This window comes from Paramormyrops kingsleyae, chromosome 21 (assembly GCF_048594095.1).
Source record: "Paramormyrops kingsleyae isolate MSU_618 chromosome 21, PKINGS_0.4, whole genome shotgun sequence".
Lineage (NCBI taxonomy): Eukaryota > Metazoa > Chordata > Actinopteri > Osteoglossiformes > Mormyridae > Paramormyrops > Paramormyrops kingsleyae.
Window position 1 is genome coordinate 12,216,060 of NC_132817.1, and position 25,630 is coordinate 12,241,689.

At 45.5% G+C, this 25,630-nt stretch overlaps 2 protein-coding genes across 4 annotated transcripts in view; one reads left to right on the forward strand and one right to left on the reverse strand.

Annotated features, from left to right (window-relative positions):
- LOC111847633 (N(G),N(G)-dimethylarginine dimethylaminohydrolase 1) overlaps positions 1–21,433 on the reverse strand; it is a 40,616-nt gene extending 19,183 nt beyond the window's left edge. Inside the window, exon 1 of one of the 3 annotated variants that reach the window (XM_023818992.2) lies at positions 20,962–21,433. Coding sequence is in view for 1 of the 3 variants with exons in the window: in XM_023818990.2 (XP_023674758.1) it covers positions 17,220–17,516 (297 nt within the window). In the remaining 2 variants the exon portion in view is untranslated. Of the gene's footprint in view, positions 1–17,219; positions 20,287–20,312; positions 20,638–20,961 lie in introns of those variants that run through there. The other 2 variants (XM_023818993.2, XM_023818990.2) reach the window with 2 other exon arrangements.
- A 926-nt stretch (positions 21,434–22,359) lies between these two features.
- On the forward strand, positions 22,360–25,051 carry ccn1 (cellular communication network factor 1). The gene is made up of 5 exons (XM_023818988.2): positions 22,360–22,570; positions 22,811–23,021; positions 23,327–23,671; positions 23,798–24,000; positions 24,110–25,051. The coding sequence occupies exons 1-5, from the start codon at positions 22,523–22,525 to the stop codon at positions 24,410–24,412; spliced, it is 1,110 nt and encodes a 369-aa protein (XP_023674756.2). The 5' UTR covers positions 22,360–22,522; the 3' UTR covers positions 24,413–25,051.
- Positions 25,052–25,630: the final 579 nt, after the last annotated feature.

A 25,630-nucleotide genomic window follows, 5' to 3' on the forward strand; every position in this document is an offset into this window, starting at 1 on the left:
AGTGTTCGTATTACTACGTCCCTATGTCGGCAGGAAATGATCCGACAGTCAATCAAGCGGAGCGCTTACTAAAATGCACAACAACATTTTTACAGATTTTGGAACTCAGTGCACACATAAGGCACACCGAATTTAAAGGCTCACCGTGGATTTTTGAGGAAATTACAGGCTTTTAAGTGCACCTTATAGTGCGCGAAATACGGTACTTGGAAGACGGGTGGGATGTGGAGCTGGCCATTGCTACCGTGGCAATTTAGGTGGCACACCCATGCCATCGCTCTCATCCTCATTTCCTAATGCTCCTGGGCCACTTTGACAGAATCTGCGCACGCACAGGTAGTAGAGGGCGTTAAATCCACCGCAAGAGCCATTCTCATTATAACCATACAATTAATGAAGTTTCATTTTTCAGATGTGACTCATTCACCCTGCCTGTACCTGCCCCTGGCCCCCCCCAGGGGCCCTGGGAACCGTGAGACGGCGTTCCCTCAAAAACAAGGTTGTCACTGAAAGCAGAAGCTGTGCCATGGGGCCTCGCCAATGTGCAATTAACAAACTGCTAGCTATACATCCATACAACCTGTCATCCACCTTCAATAACTACCTATCTAGTATCCAGGGGACGCCCTGTGTAGGACAACATAGGAGACGGTCTGCATGAGATGCCAAAGGGGACACCGTGCATGGGGTGCCACAGGGGAACTCAAGACAGGACAACATAGGGGATGCCCTGCTTGGGACTCCACATGGGATGCCCTGGATGGGACGCCACAGGGGACGCCCTAGATGGGACGCCACAGGGGATGCCCTGCTTGGGACTCCACATGGGATGCCCTGGATGGGACTCCACATGGAATGCCCTGGATGGGACGCCACAGGGGACACTCTGCACGGGATGCCAGTCCATTGTAGAGAAAAAAAACTATTTTGGCCCACTGCTTTCACTGAAAATTCAGTACAAATGATGCTTCAAAGCCTCCATCTAGGTCTCTGAGTAACTGGGCCAAAAATGAGTCCCCAGCATCCGCTGCCATGTGCTTCCCTGGCATGAGCAGGGACACCTGGCATGGAATTCTGGGCCCGGGGGCAGAATCTGACACACTGACACATAGACACACCCTCCTCCCTCGAAAGACCGGAACCCCACCCACAGCGATTTAGAGAACAATCACAGGGTTGGATCGTCATCAAACACTCAGCGTTTCCATCAGGGTAGGGACGCATTCCACCGCGTGAGAGACGTCGGAAGAACCTGGAAACCAGACTCACTCGCCATTTCCTGCCAGTCGTGGCCAATTTGCTCTCGAATGACAGCAGTGGGTGTGCTGGAGCTGCCCGGTACCCTTTCACCCTGGCTTTCATATCCAAATGATCTATTTACCAGCGTTATTGCAATTCAGAATAGGTACCCCCCTCAAAGGTCCAACAGAATGAAATGTTTAATAATATGAAAATGCACATATCATTGACAGTAATACTCTCAGCATGAACATTTATAGCTACTCTATCGTGTAGCATTTACAGTTTACTGGCTGGAGCTCGTAACTGGGGTCTTCACAGAAAACCATATGGAAGGAAGCTCCTACACGCCAAATACACAAACACTACATCTGCTCACCCACTGAGGACGAGGCTCTTTGATAATACAGAAAGATGTATCTTTAGCATAATTTTGTAGAAAAGATTTCGTACCGACTTAGATATGTACAGAAGTGCTGAAATGATGTCACAGCCAATAACAGACATGCTTATCGTGTTTTGGTTTTCCTGGTACAGTCATGGCCGAAATTATCGGTACTCCTGGAATTTTTCCAGAAAATGCACCATTTCTCCCAGAGAATTGTTGCAATTACAAATCTTTTGGTGCACGCATGTTTATTTTCTTTATGTGCATTGGATCAATACAAGAAAAGCAGAGAAAAAAGCCAAATTTGACATAAGAACTCCAAAAATGGGCCGGACAAAATTATTGGCACCTTTTCGAAATTGTGGGTTAAATCATTTTATTTCAAGCATATGATGCTCGTTTGAACTCACCTGTGGCAGGAAACAGGTATTGGCAATACAGCAATCACACCTGGAGCCAGTTAAAATGGAGAAAAGTTGACTCAACCTTTCTGTTGTGCGTCTGTGTGCCACACTAAGCATGGAGAACAGAAAGAAGAGCAGAGAATTGTCTGAGGACTTGAGAACAAAACTAAAAATATCAACAATCTCAAGGCTACAAGCCCATCTCCAGAGATCTTCATGTTCCTTTGTCTACTGTGCGCAACATAATCAAGAAGTTTAAAACACATGGCATTGTAGCTAATCTCCCTGGACGTGGACGGAAGAGAAACATTGATAAAAGACTGCAACGAAGGATAGTCCGAATGGTGGATAAACAGCCTCAATCAACTTCTAAACAAATTCAAGCTGTTCTGCAGACTCAGGGTGCAACAGTGTCAGCTCGAACTATCCGTTGACATCTGAACGAAATGAAACGCTATGGCAGGAGACCCAGGAAGACCCCACTGCTGACACAGAAACATAAAAAAGCCAGACTGGAGTTTGCCAAAATGTACTTGAGGAAGCCAAAATCCTTCTGGGAGAACGTCTTGTGGAGAGATGAGACCAAGGTAGAGCTTTTTGGTAAAGCTCATCATTCTACCGTTTACAGAAAATGGACTGAGGCCTACAAAGAAAAGAACACAGTACCTACAGTCAAACATGGTGGAGGTTCAAAGATCTTTTGGGGATGTTTTGCTGCCTCTGGCATTGGATGCCTTGACTGTGTGGAAGGCGTCATAAAATCTGAAGACTACCAAAAGACTTTGGGGTGTAATGTAGGGCCCAGTGTCAGAAAGCTGGGTCTGTGTCAGAGGTCATGGGTGTATAACCCCAAACATACCTCTAAAAGCACCCAGAAATGATTGAAGACAAAGCGCTGGAAAGTTCTGAAGTGGTCAGCAATGAGTCCGGATCTAAATCCGATTGAACACTTGTGGAGAGATCTCAAAATTGCTGTTGGAAGAAGGCACCCTTCAAATCTGAGAGACCTTGAGCAGTTTGCAAAAGACGAATGGTCGAAAATTCCAGTTGAGAGGTGTAACAAGCTTGTTGATGGTTATAGGAAGCTATGGGTTTCAGTTATTCTTTCCAAATAAATAACTTTTAATTTTAAGTTGAGGATGCCAATAATTTTGTCTGGCCCAGTTTTTGAGTTTTCTGTGAAATGATCCCAAATTTGGCTTTTTTCCTCTGTTTTTTGTGTTGTTCCAATGCACATAAAGGAAATAAACATGTGTATACCAAAACATTTGTAATTGCAACAATTTTCTGGTAGAAATAGTGCATTTCCTGGAAAGATACCACGGGTGCCGATAATTTCGGCCATGACTGTACATACTGATAAACTGCTATCTTCATCATCTTCCATTTTCTCCCAGTCATCCTCATTGTCAGTGATTGCCTGCCCTCTTTTAATTTGTACCCCCCCGACACACACATACACACACACACACACACACACACGCACACACATTTGTCCCCGTGTCTGCCCAGATCAATTCCTGCCTGCCACAGTATTTTCCCTTGTATGAATACGGAACTCGCCGTGGCAATGACACTAAGCAGTTGACCAGAAATTCTCATGGGTATAAAATGAGTATTTTACTGGGTATTAAATGAGTATTTTACTGGGTATAAAATGAGTATTTTACTGAAACTGACAATTCCTGGGAATCTGCCAAAGGATAATCATATAATCCATTAACTGCGATGCTTTACGCCAATCCCTCAGGCAAATGAAAACCACATCTATAAATGCAGCTTTTCCACGTGCGGTCGGCTTTTCCCATTACAGGTGAGATTTCTGTAGAGACATTTCCGCCATTTTTGTGATATTTAACCTGCCCATCCAGTGCAATCTGTCTGATTAAGCCTGATGACACTTGATGTTCCTTGCTCACCGGAATGCAAAACACCTGCCCGTTGCAGCTAAAAAAAACATTATAATGCATTATCATAAAAAGAAATAATCATCTGAACACCATATTCCCTTAATGAATTCAATGATGCAATTTGGAAAATGCACCGAAAATGGACGGGAGCTTGATTACGAAAAATGCCTGAATAGACGTTTTAAAAGAACACACGGGTTTTAAGAAAATTTAGGGTCTTTGGGGAGTCATTGAAAACGCAGCTGGAATAGAGAATACCGTGTAGAAATGCAGACTTAGCCATAAAGACCTCGGCAATCCACATTGCTGACTGACACAGACTAAATAATGGTAACTGCTTCACAGGCTGGGTGCTGTAGGTCACGCTACAATGTCATCGATATGCTGTGGTCTGGGGTCGCAACCCACATACCTGCTCCTGTGTTTATGGGCATGTGGAGTGCTTTTAGCCCCCGCTAAATGAACTCAGTCTCAGGTGTCTGAATGCTACACGACTGAGGGGAAGGGGGCCGGCTGCTTTCAGACCCCGCATAGCATTCTGGGTAAGGCATCCCCTGGCCAAACCGCGATGGGAAAAGACTTTGAACAGCATTTAGTCTCATCAATGCTAACGTACCCCCAGAAACAAAAACAAAGATGTTTTACTTGCAACAAGTACATTGAAATGCTTTTTTTTTTTAAACTGACCCCATCTTGCTCTCCATAGCTTGGAGAGGCAAAAGCACAGGAGCAGCCAATGTGCAGAACTTCTGTAGCTGGAGCCTAAGGGCCTTGGCCAAAGGTCAACACACACATTGTGGTTTTTCTGATCACAGACACAGAGACTTAGTCCATTGAGCCACTGGGAATTCTTTCTGTGATGTCTCTCCTACCTGCCTTTCTGGTAGTGATTCCACATTTACAGCCCGACTTAAGCTGGAGCTTATAAATCCGGACTTTGTTAATTTGACTTTGTCTGCCGGCCCCTGGAGGATGGGCGCCCCCGTTGAGTCTGGTTCCTCCCAATGTTTCTCCCTTCTAGGGAGTTTTTCCTTGCCACCGTCGCCTCTGGCTGCTCCCTAGGGGCTTTGGGCGGGGATGCTGTAAAACGCGTTGAGACAATGTAATGTTGTGTTCTATACAAATAAAATTTAATTGAATTGAACAGAATCATTTTTTCCCCAAACTCTATGAATAACACAAATCAGAGGAGGAAAATTTAAAGTAAATTACATTTAGTAAATGTATAAATAGGCCTTGCGTCTCAATATCGGTCTGTCTTTTAATTAATTAAGCAAACTTAAGCAAAATTTGGCAGTTAAAATGACCCTTAACATGATGACGCAGACAAGCTAGAAGGAGCTGTTCTGTACTTTTTTTTTTAGCTGTTCTATGAATGTCATTGTTTATTAATGTATATTTAACATATTTCTGTAGGGTTCTTGGTCACTGTGGCAACTGTTTCTTCTGGGCTTCGATCCCCCTGGAAATCAAGTGGTTTGAACTGTACAGTAGATGGCAGTGGCTTCAGGAATGCATCCGGCTTTGTCCTGGGCAGAATGACCAGAAGTGAATCGGAAGTCTTCAGGAAAAACACTCTCAGATTCTCCACTTCTGTTTATTCATGAAGACTTCCAGGTAGCTGCTGCATTTTTTATCGGTTGAGTAGAATATTATCGCCGGTGCCATTGCACTTCCGGACTGACAATGGTCACCTAGTAACGAGGCTGCTGTAACGGCAGACCTCAGAAGAGAGAACGGGACGTGTGACGTAACTGCCCAGGAGAGCCGCTTATCAAGCCTGGGACCTCTTCCTGGCACTCCAAGGAGGCTCGTTCGGGAAGCTAAACGCTAGCACTGAATCTTCCACATGCTCCGACGCTTAAATATGTGCCGATTAAGGGCTGTATTTCCACAGACGCCGTGCCAGGGGGAAGGTATGCGAGGCAACACACAATCCAGTGACTCCTGGCCGGGCCAGAGCGTGCATGGACAACACCCAGTGTGTCGGCCGACAGGTGCATTCAGCCAAGCCCTCACCGCTAGGCCTTGAGTAGCGTGGCCGTCGCTAACGGGTCGCACGCTAAGAAGGCTGGACATGATATTCAGGGCAAAGAGAACTGGAAGTGCTTCTTGAGGATCACTAAAAACGGCGGAGGCAGGGGCTGGGCCTGGCAGGGGGGGTTGTATTTTCCAGGCGTGTTTCTATCGTTAGCATTCCAGCTCGTGTCTGAAAGCAGCTGGCAGTTAGACAGGCGGGCTGTAAAGAGGCCAGGCTAATTCAGATAGCAGGCCCTCTGCTAGGCTGTAAAGAGCCCAGCCTGATGCAGATGGCAGAACCACTGCAAAGCTGTAACGAGCCCGGCCTGATTCAGATAGCAGGCCCTCTGCTAGGCTGTAAAGAGGCCGGGCTAATTCAGATAGCAGGCCCTCCGCTAGGCTGTAAAGAGGCCAGGCTAATTCAGACAGCAGGCCCAAGGTGGGTCCAGGGTGGGATTTGTGCGTGTGTAGTGGATTGGGGGGGGGCATGTCTGGGTTTTATTTATGTCTGACAGGAGTCATAAGATCCAGTGAGTGAGCTGGGGTCCCAAGACCTCCCTGCAAAATCAGCTTCCTGACCTGGGGCTGTTCTAGCGAGGGGGCGGAGCCAGGCGGTAAAGCTGACATCAGGTGACGATTCATCAAAAGGCAGCCAATTGGAAAGGATGGAGCTATTCCTGTGATCTGCCCTGGGGGGGGGGGCTGACCGGCTGCACTGCTCCCTTTCGATGAGGTAATGCATGCTCGCACGGAGAAACACGTCTGAGCACGAGCGGCAGGAGGTTAAGTACCCCAAAATGCCATGGCCTTTCACGCATCCCCTCATCAGTGCAAAGCATCATGGGTAGTCCATTCCTAATCACACATAATTAACATGACCGGGAAACTGCAAAGATCCTGCCTGGTTCTGTGGCATCATAACTCATTAAGTGAGCAGTGTTGTTCAGATGTAACTGCAATAGCAAATTCTAAGGATTCAATAAAGGAAAGACATTCTGGACGCCGACTCTGACACCTCCATAGAGAGGCTTGCCCCCCAGCTACTGGACCACCCAGTGCCCCCCGCAGCCCATCTCAGACTCCCCCACAACATGCTAGAGCAGGGGTAGGGAACCTGACCCATGGAGAGCCAGTGTGGGTGGGAGTTTTTGGGATGACCTCTCAATCAGCCAATAACAGTGGGTCCCCAGGATTGGAGTCGAGTACCACTGTTTTATTATTGGCCGACTGAGAGGCCATCCCCAAAGCCTATACCGGCTCTCCATGGGTCAGGTTCCCTACCCCTGTGCTGGAGTATATTAGCGCAATGCTACGTTATATCAAAGCTGCCCCCCCAGATGCAGGGTATCCCCTGGACAACTTGCCCCTCGTTTGCTCTCGTGGTGATGATGATGATACAGCTAACAGTGAGCTCACAAAACAGAGATCCAGCTGTCAGGAAATACAAACATCTTTCCGACGGGAGGCTGGAAGGCAGAGAAAGCACCCAGCTGTAATCACCGATCAGGACTCTGAGGTCTCTGTGGCGCGTGAGAGAGGTGCTGGCCACGCCAAAGGCCCCTCGCCAAACCTCCACGAGGGCGGTGCTAAAGCAATCCTCAAAAGCTCCGCCCAAAAGCACCCATCGCAGGTCACTTCACGAGTTTCGGACAGCTAATAAAACGTGAGCCCCCCCTGTCCACCCATCTTCATGCTAAGAGTCGCGCAATTCACAGCACCAAGGGAATATTAAGCCAAGCTAAGCCATCGCTATGGTGATTCGATGCAAGTCAGGATCTGATTTCTGGTCACGACCCCCAGCTCGGACAGAGATTTACCTGGATTGCTGAAAGAGCTCTGGAGTGATTCAAAGCCACCCCCATGGTTCAGACACAGCAACAGCGTGACCCGAACGGAGTCCAGGGCTTGGCTGGTGGACAGGTCAATGGAGCGATCAATTCTGAGGAAGGTGAGGTCTTGTGGAGCACCTGCAGAGGCTCTGGGGGTCAATCCAGAGAACAGGCAAGAAAAATCTCTAGGAATTTTTCATATCCCACCCAAAATATTGTGTAGCTGTGTACAACTTTCTGATATCGAAAAACAAGGAACTTATCCACTGTTTCTGTTTCATTCTTATCATTCACAGAACTTATTTCACCAGTAAATCAGCTTCAAACGAACTGGCAACCATAAATAGCATTTCAATAGCTCTCTTCAAGGGCTTTGTCTGTTTGATCAAGCCTTTAGCCGCATTCAGCATTACAAGATGGCTGCCACTGTTGGAAAATAAACATGGTGACATTCCTTGAAAGTCACGCCAGAAGCCAGCCACGGCGTATCAGGGAGATTAAGTGCAAAAGTTCATTGAAGCTGTTCTGTTCACGCACCAGTGCCTCTCCAAAATGGGATACTGGACTTTGGGTTTGCAGAGAAGTTGGCTGACTGTTCCTGGGACAGAACGTAAAGTAACAGGTACATACCGTACATGTATTTTTTTTATTTTTTGCACTTTGCATTTTTACAGAAGTTCGCTCCCTACCCCCCTTCTTACCGCGTGACATGTGCAAAAACTAAATCGAGGGCCAACCGTGCAAAATGTCATCATCAGATTGACGTCTCGCTCCGTGTGGGCGGGGCTTATTTCCATTAATCAAAATCAGCTTCAAAAATTCCACTGACATCATCCGGTCCCCACAATTCACATATCCCTAATATCTCCTTTAAAATGCACTCACTCCAAAGGGTCATAATATCAGTGTAGCCCACCCCACAAATGCCCCACCCTCCGTTCGCTTTCATTAAGTGTCGGTCTCGGGATGGGGGGAAATATTCCATCCTGCTCTGCGAGAGGATTCAATAAACACCTCCAACTGCGAGGATGTGAAAAGTGTTAAGCCCTTTTAGCAGGAACAATGCTGTTGGGAAAAGGTAAACAGAGTAAAACAGACATTTCATGTCTGGGAGAAGACACCCCCCCCACCCACCCACCCACCACTCAAGGCTGACCTCTCTTTTCCAAGCACTGTGCCAAGAAAATACCTCATCGAACATCTCTGTGAGACCTCTCTATCCCCCAGTGCACCCCCCCATACCCCCCCACCATGATTCGCCCCATGACAGTATTTGGTGGAAAACTTCACAATGTTACACAACGGAAACTGTCTTACATAACTGAGGCTGACAGAACTGATCTTCAGTTACCACTGCATTTCAGACACTTACCCTCCCATCCCTTCATCCATTCATCCCTCCAGCCATCCACCCATCTGTCCATCCAGTACAGAATCTGCAGTCTGTTCCAGCACGTCACAGAGCACAGGATGGGGGACACCCTGGATGGGATGCCAGCACATTACAGGGCAGAGGGCTGGGGACTCCCAGGATGGGATACCAGCACGTCACAGGGCAGAGGGCGGGGGACACCCTGGATGGGATACCAGCATGTCACAGGGCAAAGGGCGGGGGACACCCTGGATGGGATACCAGCACGTCACAGGGCAAAGGGCGGGGGACACCCTGGATGGGATGCCAGCACATTACAGGGCAGAGGGCTGGGGACTCCCAGGATGGGATACCAGCACGTCACAGGGCAGAGGGCGGGGGACACTCTGGATGGGATGCCAGCACATTACAGGGCAGAGGGCGAGGGACACCCAGGATGGGATACCAGCACGTCACAGGGCAGAGGGCGGGGGACACCCTGGATGGGATACCAGCATGTCACAGGGCAGAGGGCGGGGGACTCCCAGGATGGGATACCAGCACGTCACAGGGCAGAGGGTGGGGAACACCCTGGATGGGATACCAGCACATTACAGGGCAGAGGGCGAGGGACACCCAGGATGGGATACCAGCACGTCACAGGGCAGAGGGCGGGGGACACCCTGGATGGGATACCAGCACATTACAGGGCAGAGGGCGGGGGACTCCCAGGATGGGATACCAGCACATCACAGGGCAGAGGGCGGGGGACACCCTGGATGGGATACCAGCACATTACAGGGCAGAGGGCGGGGGACTCCCAGGATGGGATACCAGCACGTCACAGGGCAGAGGGCGGGGGACACCCTGGATGGGATACCAGCACATTACAGGGCAGAGGGCGGGGGACACCCTGGATGGGATACCAGCACATCACACACCATAAAATCTATATATTTACACAGTATATTTGAACTGTATTTCATTAAATATCTATTTGAAATTCCACAATAGTTTTAGGAAGTTCTTCAGGGCCATATTGCTGCAGACAGATTGATGATACATAAACGTGTTTAATGTGTAAAATATTTCATTTGGAGGAGAGTAATTTCATTTAGCACAGAGATAATCAGGCCTATAAACCCAGACACAGACTGAGGCACTAAGAGCCAGGGTCCCGCAGACATTGCGAACACACTGAGCGCCTTGTTGTAAATTAGCTCTTTCAATGCCTTCCAAAGGCGTCAGACTTGAAAGGGAAGTGTGAGTTAAGATGCCTTTTTCTGGCGGAAATGTCGGCCCTTTTGTGACTGAGCACAGACTCCTCACCCGCAGCTTGGACCTTGGCACGCTCATCTCCCGCTTCCTGCCCCCATCCGCATTCTCCCCCTCCCCGCGGTTCCAAGTACATCTCTGTAGCCCCAAAAACCACATGGGAATGAAACATCGAAATGATTTCTCCCAAACTGCCCTGGAAGATAATGAAACAGCTGCTGAAGGTCTTAATCCCACGAGACGGAAGGGCGCAGTGTGACCATCGCGCTACGGTGAGCTAAAGCCCGTGGGGCTGATCGATTTGACAGCCGGGGAGTGGGAACAAGGAGCTGATTTCATGCCCTTTTGTCAAGTCTACAAAACGACGGGAAAACCTCCGCTCTAGCAAACTAAGCATCTCGACTGGAAGAGCACATAGGAATTAATCAGCAATTATACTGCAAAGCTTCCAGGCATTTCAGCATCACTTTCGTGAAGCTGCGCTTTTGAGAAATTATAAAAAGACCCAAAATATAGACAATCGATGAATGGTTGGAGCCAAATGACATGGTTTCGGTCATTACACACGCCCCCTGGGTCTCTACTGCCAGGCCAAATTCCTATATTTCTGCCATTTTTTTTATACTTCAGATACACCCTCCTTAAGTCCCATTGGGCAAATTTAATCAACAGGGGAGAAAACAAATTAGTTGTTCATGCAAAACTTGATATAATTAATGAAAACAACCTACAAATGTATAGCCGCTATTGGTCAGAGAGGATCTGTTGGTCCACACTAATTTATATGTTCAGTTTAATAAAGGAAAGCATTAGGGTACAACAGGTCATCCCTCCTGGATCGTGAGCCACATGCAGCTGCATACTGCAGAGCCTAAAGCCCTGGATCTGAACTTCAATGCATCAAAATCTGTTTTGGAAAGATTAAAAACAACTGAGCTATAGAATCTTTTATTGGAGGGTATTTTGCTATAAAAAGAAACCCAGGCAACAAATATATGATTCCAAGATGCTGTGTGATTTACAGCAGCATGGCGATTGCTGGCACGGTGACGCTTTTGAACACCTTGAGCTAGCTATCCACTCTCAACAGGACTTTATAGCGAGTCATAAACAACTGCGTCTTTTTTCAATTCGTAGCAAATAAAACAGTAAATCCCTCACATTGCTAGACTGCCTTTCTGGGGGGGGGGGTGTCACAGCAGGGAGATTACAAACAAAAACACCAATGGCCAGCGTGGTGCATTATGGTCCGGGTTCCCTCCATGGTCTCGTTTTAGGCGCGCACCTTGCCTTCCTAATGCGAGCATCACACAGGGCACCACCCGCTGGACATTAAGCCTCAAACCCTCTGAGTCACATGATCGATGTCCCTCCCGCGACTTCTCAGCATGACTGTGAATAAAACAAGCCAAAATAAATCAATTCTGTTTTAACTCTCATTCATGTCTGTGGTACTTCCTTTGTTTCACGTCATGCCCCCCCAAATATAAAACAGCAAACAGAAATAGCCTTAAGCACAGAGTAAAACAGGCATCGTATTAACCTGAAGTGCAGCACGCATGAATCGGGACCCAACGGACACCGAACGGACTGAAAGCCTGCAAGCGGGGCAACCCCACCTGTGCCAGGTCATGTTCGCTTATCACCACGGCAACAGACAAGCATGTTGTGGTTTTGTCCTCTTGCCGAGGTGACGACAGAGATTGCCGATGGGTTAGCATCAGCTTTAACCCTCCCCCCACTCGTCTATCGCGTATTTCTGCAAAGACCCGTAAAGATCAGACATAAAACGCAATTTTCATGAGACCAGATTCTTGGTTCTTTTTTCCTAGTTTCACAGGGAAAAACTTTTATTGAGGTTTGTAGTTGGGACATATAAAGATCCATTATCTCCTTCCCTGGGCCCCTTGCTAATGAGATCTCCGTAACTTGCCGTAGTAGTGATATCAGTCGGCCTTCTAATTCGGACATTCCACTGTCTCCTTCTTGCTGGAATTCCTGTCCTCTTTCCTCCCCATCTTGCTCTTCCATCTTCCTGAGCTGTCTCTTCCCGCTTGGCTGAGGAAAGCCTCACTGAGGAGCCAGGATGCTCGTCCTTCCCAGTAGCCCCCCCCCCCGGCACCTTTCAGAAGCCCTAACTCCTGCATCTGGCTGTGTTTACAGTCAGGCGACAAACACACATGCTGTCAGCTACCCACTTTAATTACTGACAGGTAAGCATTCGAGGAAAGGGGGGGGGGGGTCCATTTTCAGCATGACCTCAAGGAGCCGTGACTTGATGACAAGCCGGTGGCAAAGTAACAAAACCAATCTGAGGTGGAAAAACAGATTTAGTCATGGATACACTGAAACTGTCACAAGAGCATAATGAATATTCCAGCTTATTCAGCAGAATGTTCTACAGGGACGCTTTTCTTCAGACCCACAAAGAAATCAGTGTCATCGTCAAACTCAGAATATATTCACTGTGATTCTAGCTGGGGAAGCAGTAATGAGGTGTAATGTTTTATGTATTCATCTGAGGCCGGTGAGTACAAGCCATTCTCTGGGGTTCACTGTTTGCATGTTCAGCAAAATGAAGTTTCATAGTTTATTGTATTTATGCTTTTCAAAGAAATTCCATTTCTACTGTTCTTTCTCCTAGGTGACCAGGTCCTTACAATGGAGCCACAGATCATGCATTGGCCAAGCTGTAGCCCGTAAATATGCTCTTACCTGTTTCCAGCAAGCTAACATGCTGTAGACCAGGGGTACCCAATCATATCCGCAAAGGGCCAATGTGTATGCAGGTTTTTGCTGCAACTCCCTAATTAGATTACTAATTAGAGGACTGATTGGCTGAAAGAGTCTTCACACCTGGGTTTGAACAGCTGACCTACAGGTTATCCCAAAAACCTGCATACACACCGGCCCGTTGCAGATAAGATTGGGTACCCCTGCTGTAGATTGTACTGTGGCATCCTCATTAAGATTAAACAATATAAATTGTGGCTAATTACCAACAATGAGTTGTACTAATTAAAACAATGTCTTGATTACTTTACAGGGTAACAAAAGATAGAATGTAGCATTTAAACGGAGCTTAGTGTTGGTGGTGAGTTCCCCAAAGCTGCAGCCTTACAGCCAATAAGGTGCAGCCTTACGGTCTATATGGTGCAGCATTGCAGCCTATAAGGTGCAGCCTTATATAAGTCACTGGAGCTTCACTACTGGAGCAAGAGCCCTAAATACAGCTGAGAAGGCCTTGTGTGTCTGTAGGAATGACACCATTATTCACAGCACAAATTAGCGCCGCTTAGCACCGGCCGACTACATGACCTTCGAGAAGTAGCTATTAAAAGGCTCGGATACATTCTGTATTACACATTTCCCAGGATACATTCTGTATTACACATTTCCCAGGATACATTCTGTACTACACATTTCCCATTCGTCTTTTCCATTTTTGCCACCTGCTTCCCATGAATAAACTTTGAATCCTTCATATACTAGCTATAGTTGTTACTCATACAACTTTAGCTGTTAATAGATTAAATATTTACTGAAATCGCACCAAAGTTGTCTTCAAAAGTATGCTTCATGCTCTTTATATAAAAGTAAATAAGCAGTTAATACAACTTAAACCTAAAAATACCGTCTTCAAGAACATTTAAGAATATACAGACTTTAATAATCTTGAAGAAGGACAGAAAATCTCAGATAAACATTGGCAAAAAGCACTGAAATAGCTTTCAAACACTTATCTAAATGCATTCAGTCTGTTTTCTAAAGGGTTCCTTGGAGAATAGCTGCAACAGTGCTGTTTTCATTCATGTCTTTTTTTGGTTGAATCCAGTGTGGATTTAAAGTAGTGTCTCAGTGTTTGGGCAGTGAATAGTTCAGTGGTTTTGGGATCTTTGCCCCCTGCAAGACCCCTAAACTGAACTGTTGCAGGGGTGCTGGCTGAAGCTGCGCTCCGGCTTCCAGCTTCCCTCGCTTGTACGTCGCTTTGGACTGAAGGTTCCGCTAAATAAATTACTGCGAATGCTGGAGGTCTCTCTGCCACACTGACAGGGCATGAACCTTCTCTGTTTATGACAAACACAAAAGGTCCTTCAGACAAAAGGACGTCTTCAGGAACGCGCTGAGGAAACAAATTATATAATCTTCCAGTGTTTTTAATAATTAGGGTACATGTGATTTACTTAAAGTCAGAAGTCGGTGGCTGAGCTTGCAGGAGGTGGTGGGAACAGCAGCCAAGGCGTGTGGGTTTGCCGAGTCGGCGTGTGGGTTTGCCGAGTCGGCGTGTGAGTTTGCCGCAGTCGGCGTGTGAGTTTGCCGCAGTCGGCGTGTGAGTTTGCCGAGTCGGCGTGTGAGTTTGCCAAGTCGGCGTGTGAGTTTGCTGCGTCGGTGGGGCCGCCTACCCAGCCAAGACCTGTAGTCGTGTGCCTTCATGATACGCAGATTTAGCGTAATTACTAATCTGGAGAAGCACCTACCATTTCAGCAATACAAGCAAGAACAAGGCTTCTGTTATTATTATTATTTAGCTTGATAGATATGATATATGTTGGAGGTTTGTCTGGAGATGTTTTCTGGGAATATTCTATAACTGCTATGGCTGGGGAGCGTTCAGTCAGAAATGCTGCATCTGACTAACTAAGGGTCTAACAGTTTGACTTTGGAGAGTTTGAAGTGCTCTGTTTTTATATCACCCTAACTGTTAATTAATTAATAAATTAATTGTGTTTTTGATCAGACTGCAACTCTTACCCTTGCCAGCAATGAAGGGGGGGGGGGGTCATAGGATGAAAACAGAGCAATAAATCTTTTAGGGTGTCAGCTGCCAGCAAAGGGGGGGGGGGGGAATTCACCTCTGATTTCAGGCAACAGCAGGAACTGACATGTTTATGGAAGAGTGTAAGTTCAAAAACACACTGCAGAATAAGAATGAGACCATCTGTGATCCTATGGATGGATGGATGGATGGATGGATGGATGGATGAGAAACACCAGCACTTCTGTATGCTCCCTCTACCCTCCCATCCCACATTAAGACCTAACAAAATACATCTTACAACTAAAATAGGCAGATCATTGCATCTTTATTATTATTATTTTTATTATTATTATTATTTGTTCCCTTTATTTTTAAGGTTCAGCGGCCTCATTCTTGTGCTGGCTAAAGTATCTAGGGGCAGCAACACTGGATTAAATGTTTCTCTGGAGTTCTGGGTTCGAATTACCAGTGGGGGGCAGCCGGTGGTATGTGAAAATGATACACATGGCCCCCCAGGGTGCCCTGCTTATATCTGTCACTGTGTATAAGTGCCCAACAGCATTCATCGGGAGATTAGAAATGCACATAGAGCCAATCTGTACCAGGAAATCAGCTGAGGCACCGACTCCTGACCGGTTCAGCCGCTCTGCAAAGCTCAGGTTCGGTGACATGGTACCTGGCAGGAATGAAGCTGATCCTGGGCAGGACAGGACGGGGGAAAGCGAGTTAGGGGAAGGAAAGACAGAATAGGCAGAAAGTGAGTACATGGGAAAAGGGAACAGCCCCCCTCACTTGGGATGGGGCCACAGTGGGAGTGGGACAGGAGACTGGGGTCCTGACCAGGGAGCAGCCCAGCCTTGTGCTCTGTGCTGCATGGAATAGGCTGTAGGCCCCAACAACCCCCCCCCTCCCCCGCCGCCACCATGAACCTGACTGGGATGAATGATAGAAGATGGGTGGATGAATAATGGTTGGATGGATGAGTAGGTGGATGGATAGAAAGGTGGGCTGATGGATGGCCAGAGTACAGGAATCTGTCTCATCTGGCTGGTTAATCTGAACTAGCACCTACCCTCCCCCCCAGGAACCACACCACCTGTAAAAACTCCCCCTTTAAGGTTTCAGGTAGATAAAAGAAACCCCAAGTCAAGCTATGAGAGTTAAATGTTATATAGAGCTAAATGAAATATTATCTGACTTAAAATTACACCAAGAGGGCCAAGGCACCGGTCAGAGGACACAGTGCACACCCTAACCGTGACAAGTGACCGACTCTGAAGGCTGTGGGGCATTTAATTCCGAGCTCGACTGAGGGTATTTCCCTTGGTCCATCATCTTGGGCATCCTCGACACGTGGGCACATGTAAAGAAAAGCGACAAACACAATTTCCTAATCCCAGTATGTGGCACCTGTAAAGATATCATTTTCCAAAATCTGTAAGACGTTACAAATAGCCCTACAAACATATATCAGACTATATTATGTGAAACGTCTCACTGACGAGACTCGCAGTACAACTTAGGCAAGATAATGAATCCACAGGAAAGTACAACAGTGCTATAGGGCGCTGACTAACACACACTTAGAGACAGGAGTCAGGGGGCACGTGGCGTAAGAAGTAAAACACACATCGATCACTATTTCCTTACGCCATTATTTAGCTCAGTTATAGCTAGTCCTGATTCAGTCCAAATACTGCAATCTTCAATCAGGACCGTGTTTCTCAAAGACACTCAATTCGTGTGCAATACATTTTTTTTCTTAATTGAATGATTAGACCAGTAGATACTGATTTATCCGATCTCTAGAGCGTGTAACGACGTGTAACAATGATACATTGTAATAATAGAGGCTTCCGGCTTCAAAGCGACACACAGTGGGGAAAATCCAATTAAAATTAGCAGTGAAGCATCATTATTTAACCCATCAGTGACCACGACCTCGCTTTTAAATCGCACGCTGTGCGCGACCGGCTGACGGTGAAGCCGAGTCCTGCTTTCCAGGATGCCCCCGAGGCTGAGATCGCCTCCAGATTGCGGAATACCTCTTTCCGTCGGATGTCAGACCCCGGTCTCGTAATCAGCGCTGTGTCGCCGCATACCACGGCAGCATCCTCCACGAAGGCGCAATCCGGGAGACTCTCGTCGGCGGGCAATTCGAGTACCCGCAAGCCAAGCTGGTGTCTCAGAACCTCGATGTAGAGCTCGTGTTCGCGCTGAGCTTTGGCCAGGTCCACCTCGACTGTCTTTTTCCTCCTCGAGTCCTCATTGGCGAAGGAGTCAGGGATCGCTCGCACCACGGCGTGAGTGAAGTTGCCGAAATCTTCCATCAAACCAGCCATGATTTGTCGGCTTTGATTTTTTTTTTTAAATAACCACGGTTTGGTCCCACCAGATCTCGAATCCGTCAAATACTCAGCTGCACAGGTGTCTCACTTTGGTGTAGATTTGGTTGTTTTGCTCAGTTTTTGCAGCACTGCATCGCTGATGCACTTCGGGGAAGCGGGCTGGCAGGAGATGGAGATGGGTCCGGAGTGACGCGCGCAAGAGGCAGTCACGTGTGCGCGCACATCAGTTCCTCTAATTGCTAAATTTTGCGATTTGGGCTCATATCATGCTTGTCTTTACCGAATCGTCAGTGTCCGAATTCACAGCGACGGGGCTTCAGAAGCACACCTACAGCGGGAAGGGCGGACGATCCCCAGCGGCTGACGAAGACTGACATATGCTCTTCGGTTAACAGACATTTGAAACGACAGCAAATAACTGTCCTCCATAAGGACAATGATGCAACTGGAAAATGTCAGAAAAGGGGCGCATAACGCGCTATCTCTGCCGGGGGCGTTATCTTTTGTGATGTGTGCGGATAAACTGATACCCAAACCTCTGGAGACGAATTAAAATTCCTGACCTAAGAATGGGCTGTGGGGAACCTTCTTTAAAGGTGATTTCTTGATGGGGGCGGCTACTGTGTAAACAATACTTTAGAAAACGCTGTTTAATTTATATTTAATATTAACCTGATTATGTATTACATGATAGTTGCTGTAATAAATCTATATCTGGTAAAAAAAAAACTATTAGTAAACATTCAGGGTTTTTCTGAAGTGCTTACGGAGATGTTTCAAATAACATTAGTAATTTCATACCTCCTGCTTCATTTCCTGCCACAAGTCTGGATTCCCAACCGATATGCCAACTGCTCTAATTCTTTTTAACAATAATTTTAACTGATTCATACTAATTTTTAAAGCCATAATCATTGTTGAAGAGAACCAGTTGCAGGCCATATTCAGAAAAAAAAAGTTGACTAAGTAGCCAATTAGCCTTTGCATGGCAGAGCCAAAAACCAATCAGGACGCATAACTCATATAGCACTTTCCATTCTTATTGGAACAATGAACTGTGAGTAATCACCACATAGCCCCAGGTCATTGTTCTTGTCTAACGCAGAAAAAATGATGGTATGGAACAGCACGTGGGATACAGGTTCCCAGGTTAAACTGCCGTGTTCCCTTTGAGGAGAACAGTGCAACGTTCCCACAGAAGGATGAGCCGAAAAGTTCCATGACCTCTTTCTGCCTGGTGACATCAATTTTCAACATGCCTCCCCCTTGTCTATGACCTCATGTATTTCATTTAATACTGTCATGTCAATATTATGACAGTAGAACTGCCAGATTGAACATTTATAAAGCCAAATATTTGTAAGGGTACGAAACAATCCTAATGTCACTAAGCACCTTTGTTCCCGTACAGCCTCGGAAAGAGTTTGAGAAAAATCTGCAATGTCCTTCAGGGAAGTCCCACGTTATCTCAGTTGGGGAGTTTTGAAGATTTTTTCATGTATTATTCCAGCCTTCCGACAAAATCACATTTGTCACAAATTCACAACTCATAAGATGGCTTGGATTTAAATTCGGTAATACTAAAGACACTAATTCTAAAGTACTCTATCTGCATTAAAGAATAAGCCTGTCTTTGTTATATGGATTTATATGATTACACACGCCTCAGACTGCTTGAAAGAATCCTCCAGGTGATTTATGCCAAAGCTTAGGGCAGAAGAATTTTCCATGGTGCCCGGCAGGGAAGACTCACTCAGGACGGCATGGAATGTCTTGGCCACACATCTAAGCAGTCGCTTCCATGGCTACAGACTGCTATCTTTTCTTGTTCCAGATCCACTCAATTATTCTGACTGTTCTAAACGTTCCAAGATCCCCATTTTCCACTGCTCCCCCCTCCCCCGGCCGAACTAGTCCTCTGTAAATATTTTTACACAGTTTTCCCTCTGTCGACATTTCTGAAATATTTCAGTGGGGTAACAAAAATACAGTATTCTCCTGGCTGATGGCAGACGAGGGAAAATATTATTCAGAACGCCGCGCAGGCAGAGTTCAGCCCTTGACACCTGTTACTGACTTTCCAAGCAAAACTTCCAGTTTCCCTGGCGGGGAAAAGAATGCAAACATTGTGTCCGTGTGATAGCATAAACACCAGGGCCACCAGAGACCACCAACTTCCTAGGCACTGTCGGGAACTATTTTCCAGACGGGTTTAATTCTTGTTTTATTATTCACAGTTATGTCTCCATTTTAAATCGGTCTACATCGTTGTCTGTGTCTGAATACATTTCCGTATCAAAGCACAATCTCTGAATGAGTGATTTTTGTTCAATACCATTCTCGAATAACTTACTAACTGCCAAATCGTTTATCCACAAGGAATGCACATGCGTTAGTCATAGAAATCCCTTTCCGGAAACACAAGAGGGCACAGGACTGACACCAGTGATCCACCTCTGTGCTTTCTCCGCTTAATCCCTTTCATAGTCACAGTTCTTATAGGTAGAATGTACAATGCAGACAACAGGCACAGTGTCTATTGTCATCGCTCAACACTAAACGAGACACTTTATACGCCTGGTTAGGCTACTGGAAAGGCGAGACTGATTCTAGGGGACACCCAGAAGTATGACAGGACTACTTGCCAAACACAGCGGAGGCAACTGACTCAAATATCCAGTTACCCGAAAGCTAAGCAGAAGCTTTATTCCGATGTTATACAGCGGTATTATTATGACAAGAAAAGAATAAGATGTACTGGCTATTGAACAATGAAAAAATGCGACATACCTCAGCACAGTATTGCGATTTCACCAGTCCGCCTATGATCAGTGGTCCTCATGGAACAATACCAATACCTTAAGTCATGTGTCTAAACAGCATGTTACAGAAAGAGACTATTGAACGAAGATGTAAAGACACATCTTATAAGCTAATACTTATCAATCTAAACAGCTGCCAAAAAATAGGAATTCTGATATCAAGTTTCTAGGTAGACATGGTGTTACTGAATTATTACTGGAAATATTTTAAACCTTATTAAAATTACACATAAACTTAACGTCAGGTAACGTTTTGACCGACCTATTTCCCTGTAAGTCAAATTGGTTAGTTAGGGAAAAAAAGACGCAAAATCTAAGCCGGTCCTCTAGATCACAATAAAAGCTTAGTTAGTCATTGCACACCACCATCTAGTGTCTTGATAAGGAAGCATAATTCTGGCATTCACATTGATAAAAAGTTTAAAATGAAGTACGCCTGGTCGCGCATAGACACATCAGAAAGTCAAGTGTAAATCGGTCTATATTTAGTTACATTTTAGATGTCAGTCTCTGCGCAGGAAGCGGCGATTACGTTTCCTTATGGCTAAGTATCCGTTTATAGATAAATGCAGTAACATACTCGCGTCATGAAAACAACCATCTTAAACATAACTTACCTTTATTGTTCAATCGTTGATATATCTTCTTCAGTAGTTATTGTGAGCCAGTGTTTTTGTGTGGAAAAAATAAGTCCATTTCTAATCTGCTATTTCTCATCGAAATAAACAAATACTGAAACTTATGTGCGTAAATATATATATATAACTAACACCAAAAGGCTGTTTTAACCTTGTGAGTTAAACGGTATACAGCGGCTGCCTTACTATACAAACTCGGCTGTTTACTGCTGCCAATCCTCTTGCTGAATCAGTTGCCTAACTGATCCCCTGCTTGAACCTTTTAATCTTAAAAAATTACGCAAGAATGTCACTTATATGAAGTCGGTTGAAAACTAGACTAAACTACTTTTGCAAATTTTCTTCCAAAGCAACATCTTATGTGGGGGGAAAAACTGGATCACCACTGTGTTCGTGTGTGTGTGTCTGTGAGTGTTTTTTTTCCGGACGGTGATGGACAGATTGCGTGAAAAAAGTTACCCCAAGAAAAGCTGAGGAATTTCCTGTGTGTGGAACATATTTAACAGCCCTTTAAGCCTCCAGGAATGCTTTGCGGTTGGCTAACTGAAGTGGAAATATGTTAATAACGTAAGCTACTGCCATACCTAATATGGCAATATTGTTACGTCTAGAGTCTACAGCCCATCTGGAATTGCTTAGTACAATGGAATTAAGTGGATAACGAGCCAAAAATAGAAGTCGTAAACTCCTCTTTATTCCCAGCGTCTCACTTGGAAATCATTTCAAAGTTTCACCTAAGGCGGACAACACATCTCACACTCTCCGTACGCAATTTATCAAGTTTTATATTTATCAGGTTTATATGCATGCAAATATGGGGTGCGGGGCTGTCCTTGCATTCCTGTACTCAGAAGACATCTTTATCAATGATGCCATGCTTTATGTCCAAGTCATCGGGTCGTGAGCGAATTATGAAGGATGACCGTATCATTTAATAGCCTGTCAGTACTGAACAGAGACACGTGTTAATATGTCAATAGCCGCTTTTTTCAATAACAATAAACTAAAAGTCAAAAACTCAAATCTCCCGCACAGAAACCAAATTAAAATGTCATTTATGCAGTAAAACACAACATACAGAAAATGCAGGTCTAATAAATGCGCCCAGAGAAATTACATCATAACTGTAAAGCAACAAAAAGCGTGGACGCATATATATGAAATATGTAATTTTTCTAATATATATGATTATATATATATATATATATATATATATATATATATATATATAGTTGATGTGTATATATAGTTGGGTTAGGGTGGTGCTTGGCTTGGATGGAAAGCGCGCCGAGAAAAATTCCTCGCATACTTCAGGAACAGTGCAACACAGCCAAGAAATACGTCAGCTTCCACTACAGTATATAAAAGACCGCTGAGACCTGGAAGGTCTATCATTGCACAGCTCTACAGCGGCGTGTTACACACCACACAGGAAAACACAGCGGGACGAGTCGTACTTTAAGATCGCACTTCATTTAAAAGTAAAGTGGAAACGCAAAGGGATAGCACTGCTCTCATTTGCTTTTTTCGTTTTGCCGAAATGAGAAAAATGATCTCCTTTGCCCTTATCTTCTTTTTCCTCGGCGTGGTAAGTTACAAGCATTTTTTTCTAAAATAACTTTAACAACGCAAGATCATGAGTTAAAATAATACTTCTGTGTGCACAGCAAACATAACATTTATATACTGTTGTGTATTTACGTGTAACTATGCGATTGATTCTTATAACTTTTGACTTGTAACAACTTAAAATAATTAATGACAAAAAGGGGTTTGCGTTACCGGTAACGTGAGCGCTGTACTGACTCTAGGGGCATGGGTTTCGCAGGTACGCTCGTGCCCATCGGAATGCGCGTGTCCGAGGGAGGCACCCAGGTGCTCGCCGGGAGTGAGCTTGGTGCTGGACGGCTGCGGCTGCTGCAAGGTCTGCGCTAGGCAGCTCAACGAGGACTGCAGCAAAACGGAGCCGTGCGACCACACCAAGGGGCTAGAGTGCAACTTCGGCGCCAGTTTCGGCGCCGCCAAAGGCATATGCAGAGGTACGGGGGGCGCGGATGCCCGAGGCTGAGGGTGGATGGGATGCAATCAGAATAAAGCGCGTGGACTTCTGAAATACAGCTTCAGAGTACTTAAGAGTACTTCGTATTCTGACTATGTCATACACGCAGTTGATTTTAAAAGTCTTGAAAGTGGTTTAATACCGCCGTTGTGACAAAGCCATTAAGACACCGATAGTTCGGTTTTCAGTTTAACACTGATGATTAACAAAGAATGCGAAAGGTAGGGAAAGTAAAGTACGGATGGATACATTGACTAATCGTATCCCCTCATCTGTTTTCAACAGCCAAGTCAGAGGGAAGACCATGTGAATACAACAGCAAGATTTACCAAAACGGCGAGAGCTTCCAGCCCAACTGCAAGCACCAGTGCACGTGCATCGACGGAGCCGTGGGCTGCATCCCGCTGTGTCCGCAAGAGCTCTCCCTGCCCAACCTGGGCTGTGCAAACCCCCGGCTGGTGAAGGTACCTGGACGGTGCTGCGAGGAGTGGCTGTGTGCCGAGGGCAAGGAGGCGGACTCTGTATACAAGCTCTTCAGCAAGGAAAGCGGGACAGATGAGTCAGAGAATGACCTCACCAACAGAAATGAGCTCATTGCCCTGGTCAAAGGAGGACTGAAGTCCTTACCTGGTAAGTAGACGTCCAGTTTGAGTCTTTTAGACATTTTAATACGAGTTTTAACCGTCTCTAATTTGGGTCAGTGCCAGGAGACCTTGTCCGTTACTTAACTCTGGATTTCTTTCATTTTTCTGGTAGTTTTCTGTGTCCAACCAGAGGTTTTGAGGATCGAAAGCCAGAAGTGCATCATCCAGACCACAGCGTGGTCCCAGTGCTCCAAGACATGTGACACAGGCATCTCCACCAGAGTCACCAACAACAACGGCGAATGTAAACTGGTCAAGGAGAGCCGGCTCTGTATGATACGGCCATGCAGCCAGACATCTCACTCGCTTTTGAAGGTTAGTACGTGCAAACACATTCGCTCGAGTTAGACCTAAGTTCATTTATGGGGGAAAAATTGTTCAGGAAGTAATAATTTTACCTAAGACATTTTTTTTTTCTTCACAGAAGGGAAAGACATGTAGCAGAACCAAGAAGTCCAATGAGGCTGTGAAGTTCACCTATGCCGGCTGCTCCAGCGTGAAGAAATACAAGCCCAAGTACTGTGGGTCGTGCTTGGATGGCCGCTGCTGCAGCCCGCTGCAGACCAGAACAGTACCCGTCAGGTTCCGCTGCGAGGATGGCGACACCTTCAACAAGAACGTCATGATGATCCAGACCTGCAAGTGCAACCACGACTGCCCCACCTCCAACGAGGCCTCTCTGCCCTACTACAGGCTCTTCAATGACATCCACAAGTTCAGAGACTAGGCCGGTCAGCCCCAAGAAAGCCGACTGCCAATGCCCGTCCCAAACGAGCGTCCTATCGCCTTTGGTCTGGATTTCCTAACAGTGGATATCATGAAGACCAAAGGAAGTTGCACTGTTAAGCTGGAGAAAGTTCCGGCATGTTCTTCTCATAACGAGCTACTTCATACTATTGGAGTTTCACTAATGACGGCTTCTTCATGGAGCAGCGTGTAATTATGTTTGTAAAATCGAGTTGAAATTTACTTGACTTGCTCTGTATATGTTGTCTTGCAGATACACCAGAGAAACCTGACCTTTAATGTCTACGTATTTATGCAAACGTAATTAAATGTAACCTTTGATCAAGGAGAGACGATCCATCTGTGTTGTGGAACATGTGTGTGGTCACATTCCTTTCTGATGTGGGCTAAACTGTCCACGTTTGGTGGCAGCTATTGAGTTACTTTCACATTCGCACGATGAAAGAGAAAACGGTCAACTTCTCTAAGAATGAATGAATGTTTTTGTTTATTATTGTTATGATTATTTATCAGTGTGTAGCTACTTTATTTGAATATTAAATGTCATACTGGAATAAATTTTTAAATGATTTAATTTTATATGCAAAATTGTTATAAATAAAAGATGTATTTATGAAAATGTGTGTCTCTGGGGTCAGTCATGTTTCTGATGTCACAGAGGTATACAACATGTCCAGTCAGTTGTCAAACATCCTCAGCAGATTTGGACCCAGTGGAAAACACTGCTTGACTATGTGACAGCTAACCTCTAAGCCATAGTGTCAACTGAAACGCTTGTAGGAATTATTTGGGTCAAACCTTGGGCGACTAAGAGTGAGGACACCTTTATAAGAAAGCTGCTGTGTTATGCTAGTGGTTTGGTCCAGGAAGACATTGGAAACTCCTTAAAAGAAAAGCATTCACTTTGCTGGTCTTCTACTGTAAATATACAAAACTTTTAAGTCCTCCATAAATAACACATCTTATGGAAACCACAAGACGACTCCAAGCAAAGACCTTCAAAAGAAAAACTGTCTGGAACTAGTTTCAAATTCAGCTGCCAATATCCAGTTTTAGACGTTTCTGGACATATGCAAGTGGCGTTACAGAATTATTTTAAAACCATTATGAATGTAATAAATAATAAATGGATACACATATCTATAATTTTTTTTTCCCAGTAAAGCATATCCAGTGCAGGATTGTGGTGAGCCTGGAG

Bases quoted from the DNA above. Each gene is read 5' to 3' on its own strand.
- ccn1 (XM_023818988.2), top strand. From the start codon at position 22,523: ATGAGAAAAATGATCTCCTTTGCCCTTATCTTCTTTTTCCTCGGCGTG. The intron at 23,022-23,326 runs GTACGGGGGGCG...TGTTTTCAACAG, and splicing joins CGCCAAAGGCATATGCAGAG to CCAAGTCAGAGGGAAGACCA. The intron at 23,672-23,797 runs GTAAGTAGACGT...TTTTTCTGGTAG, and splicing joins AGGACTGAAGTCCTTACCTG to TTTTCTGTGTCCAACCAGAG.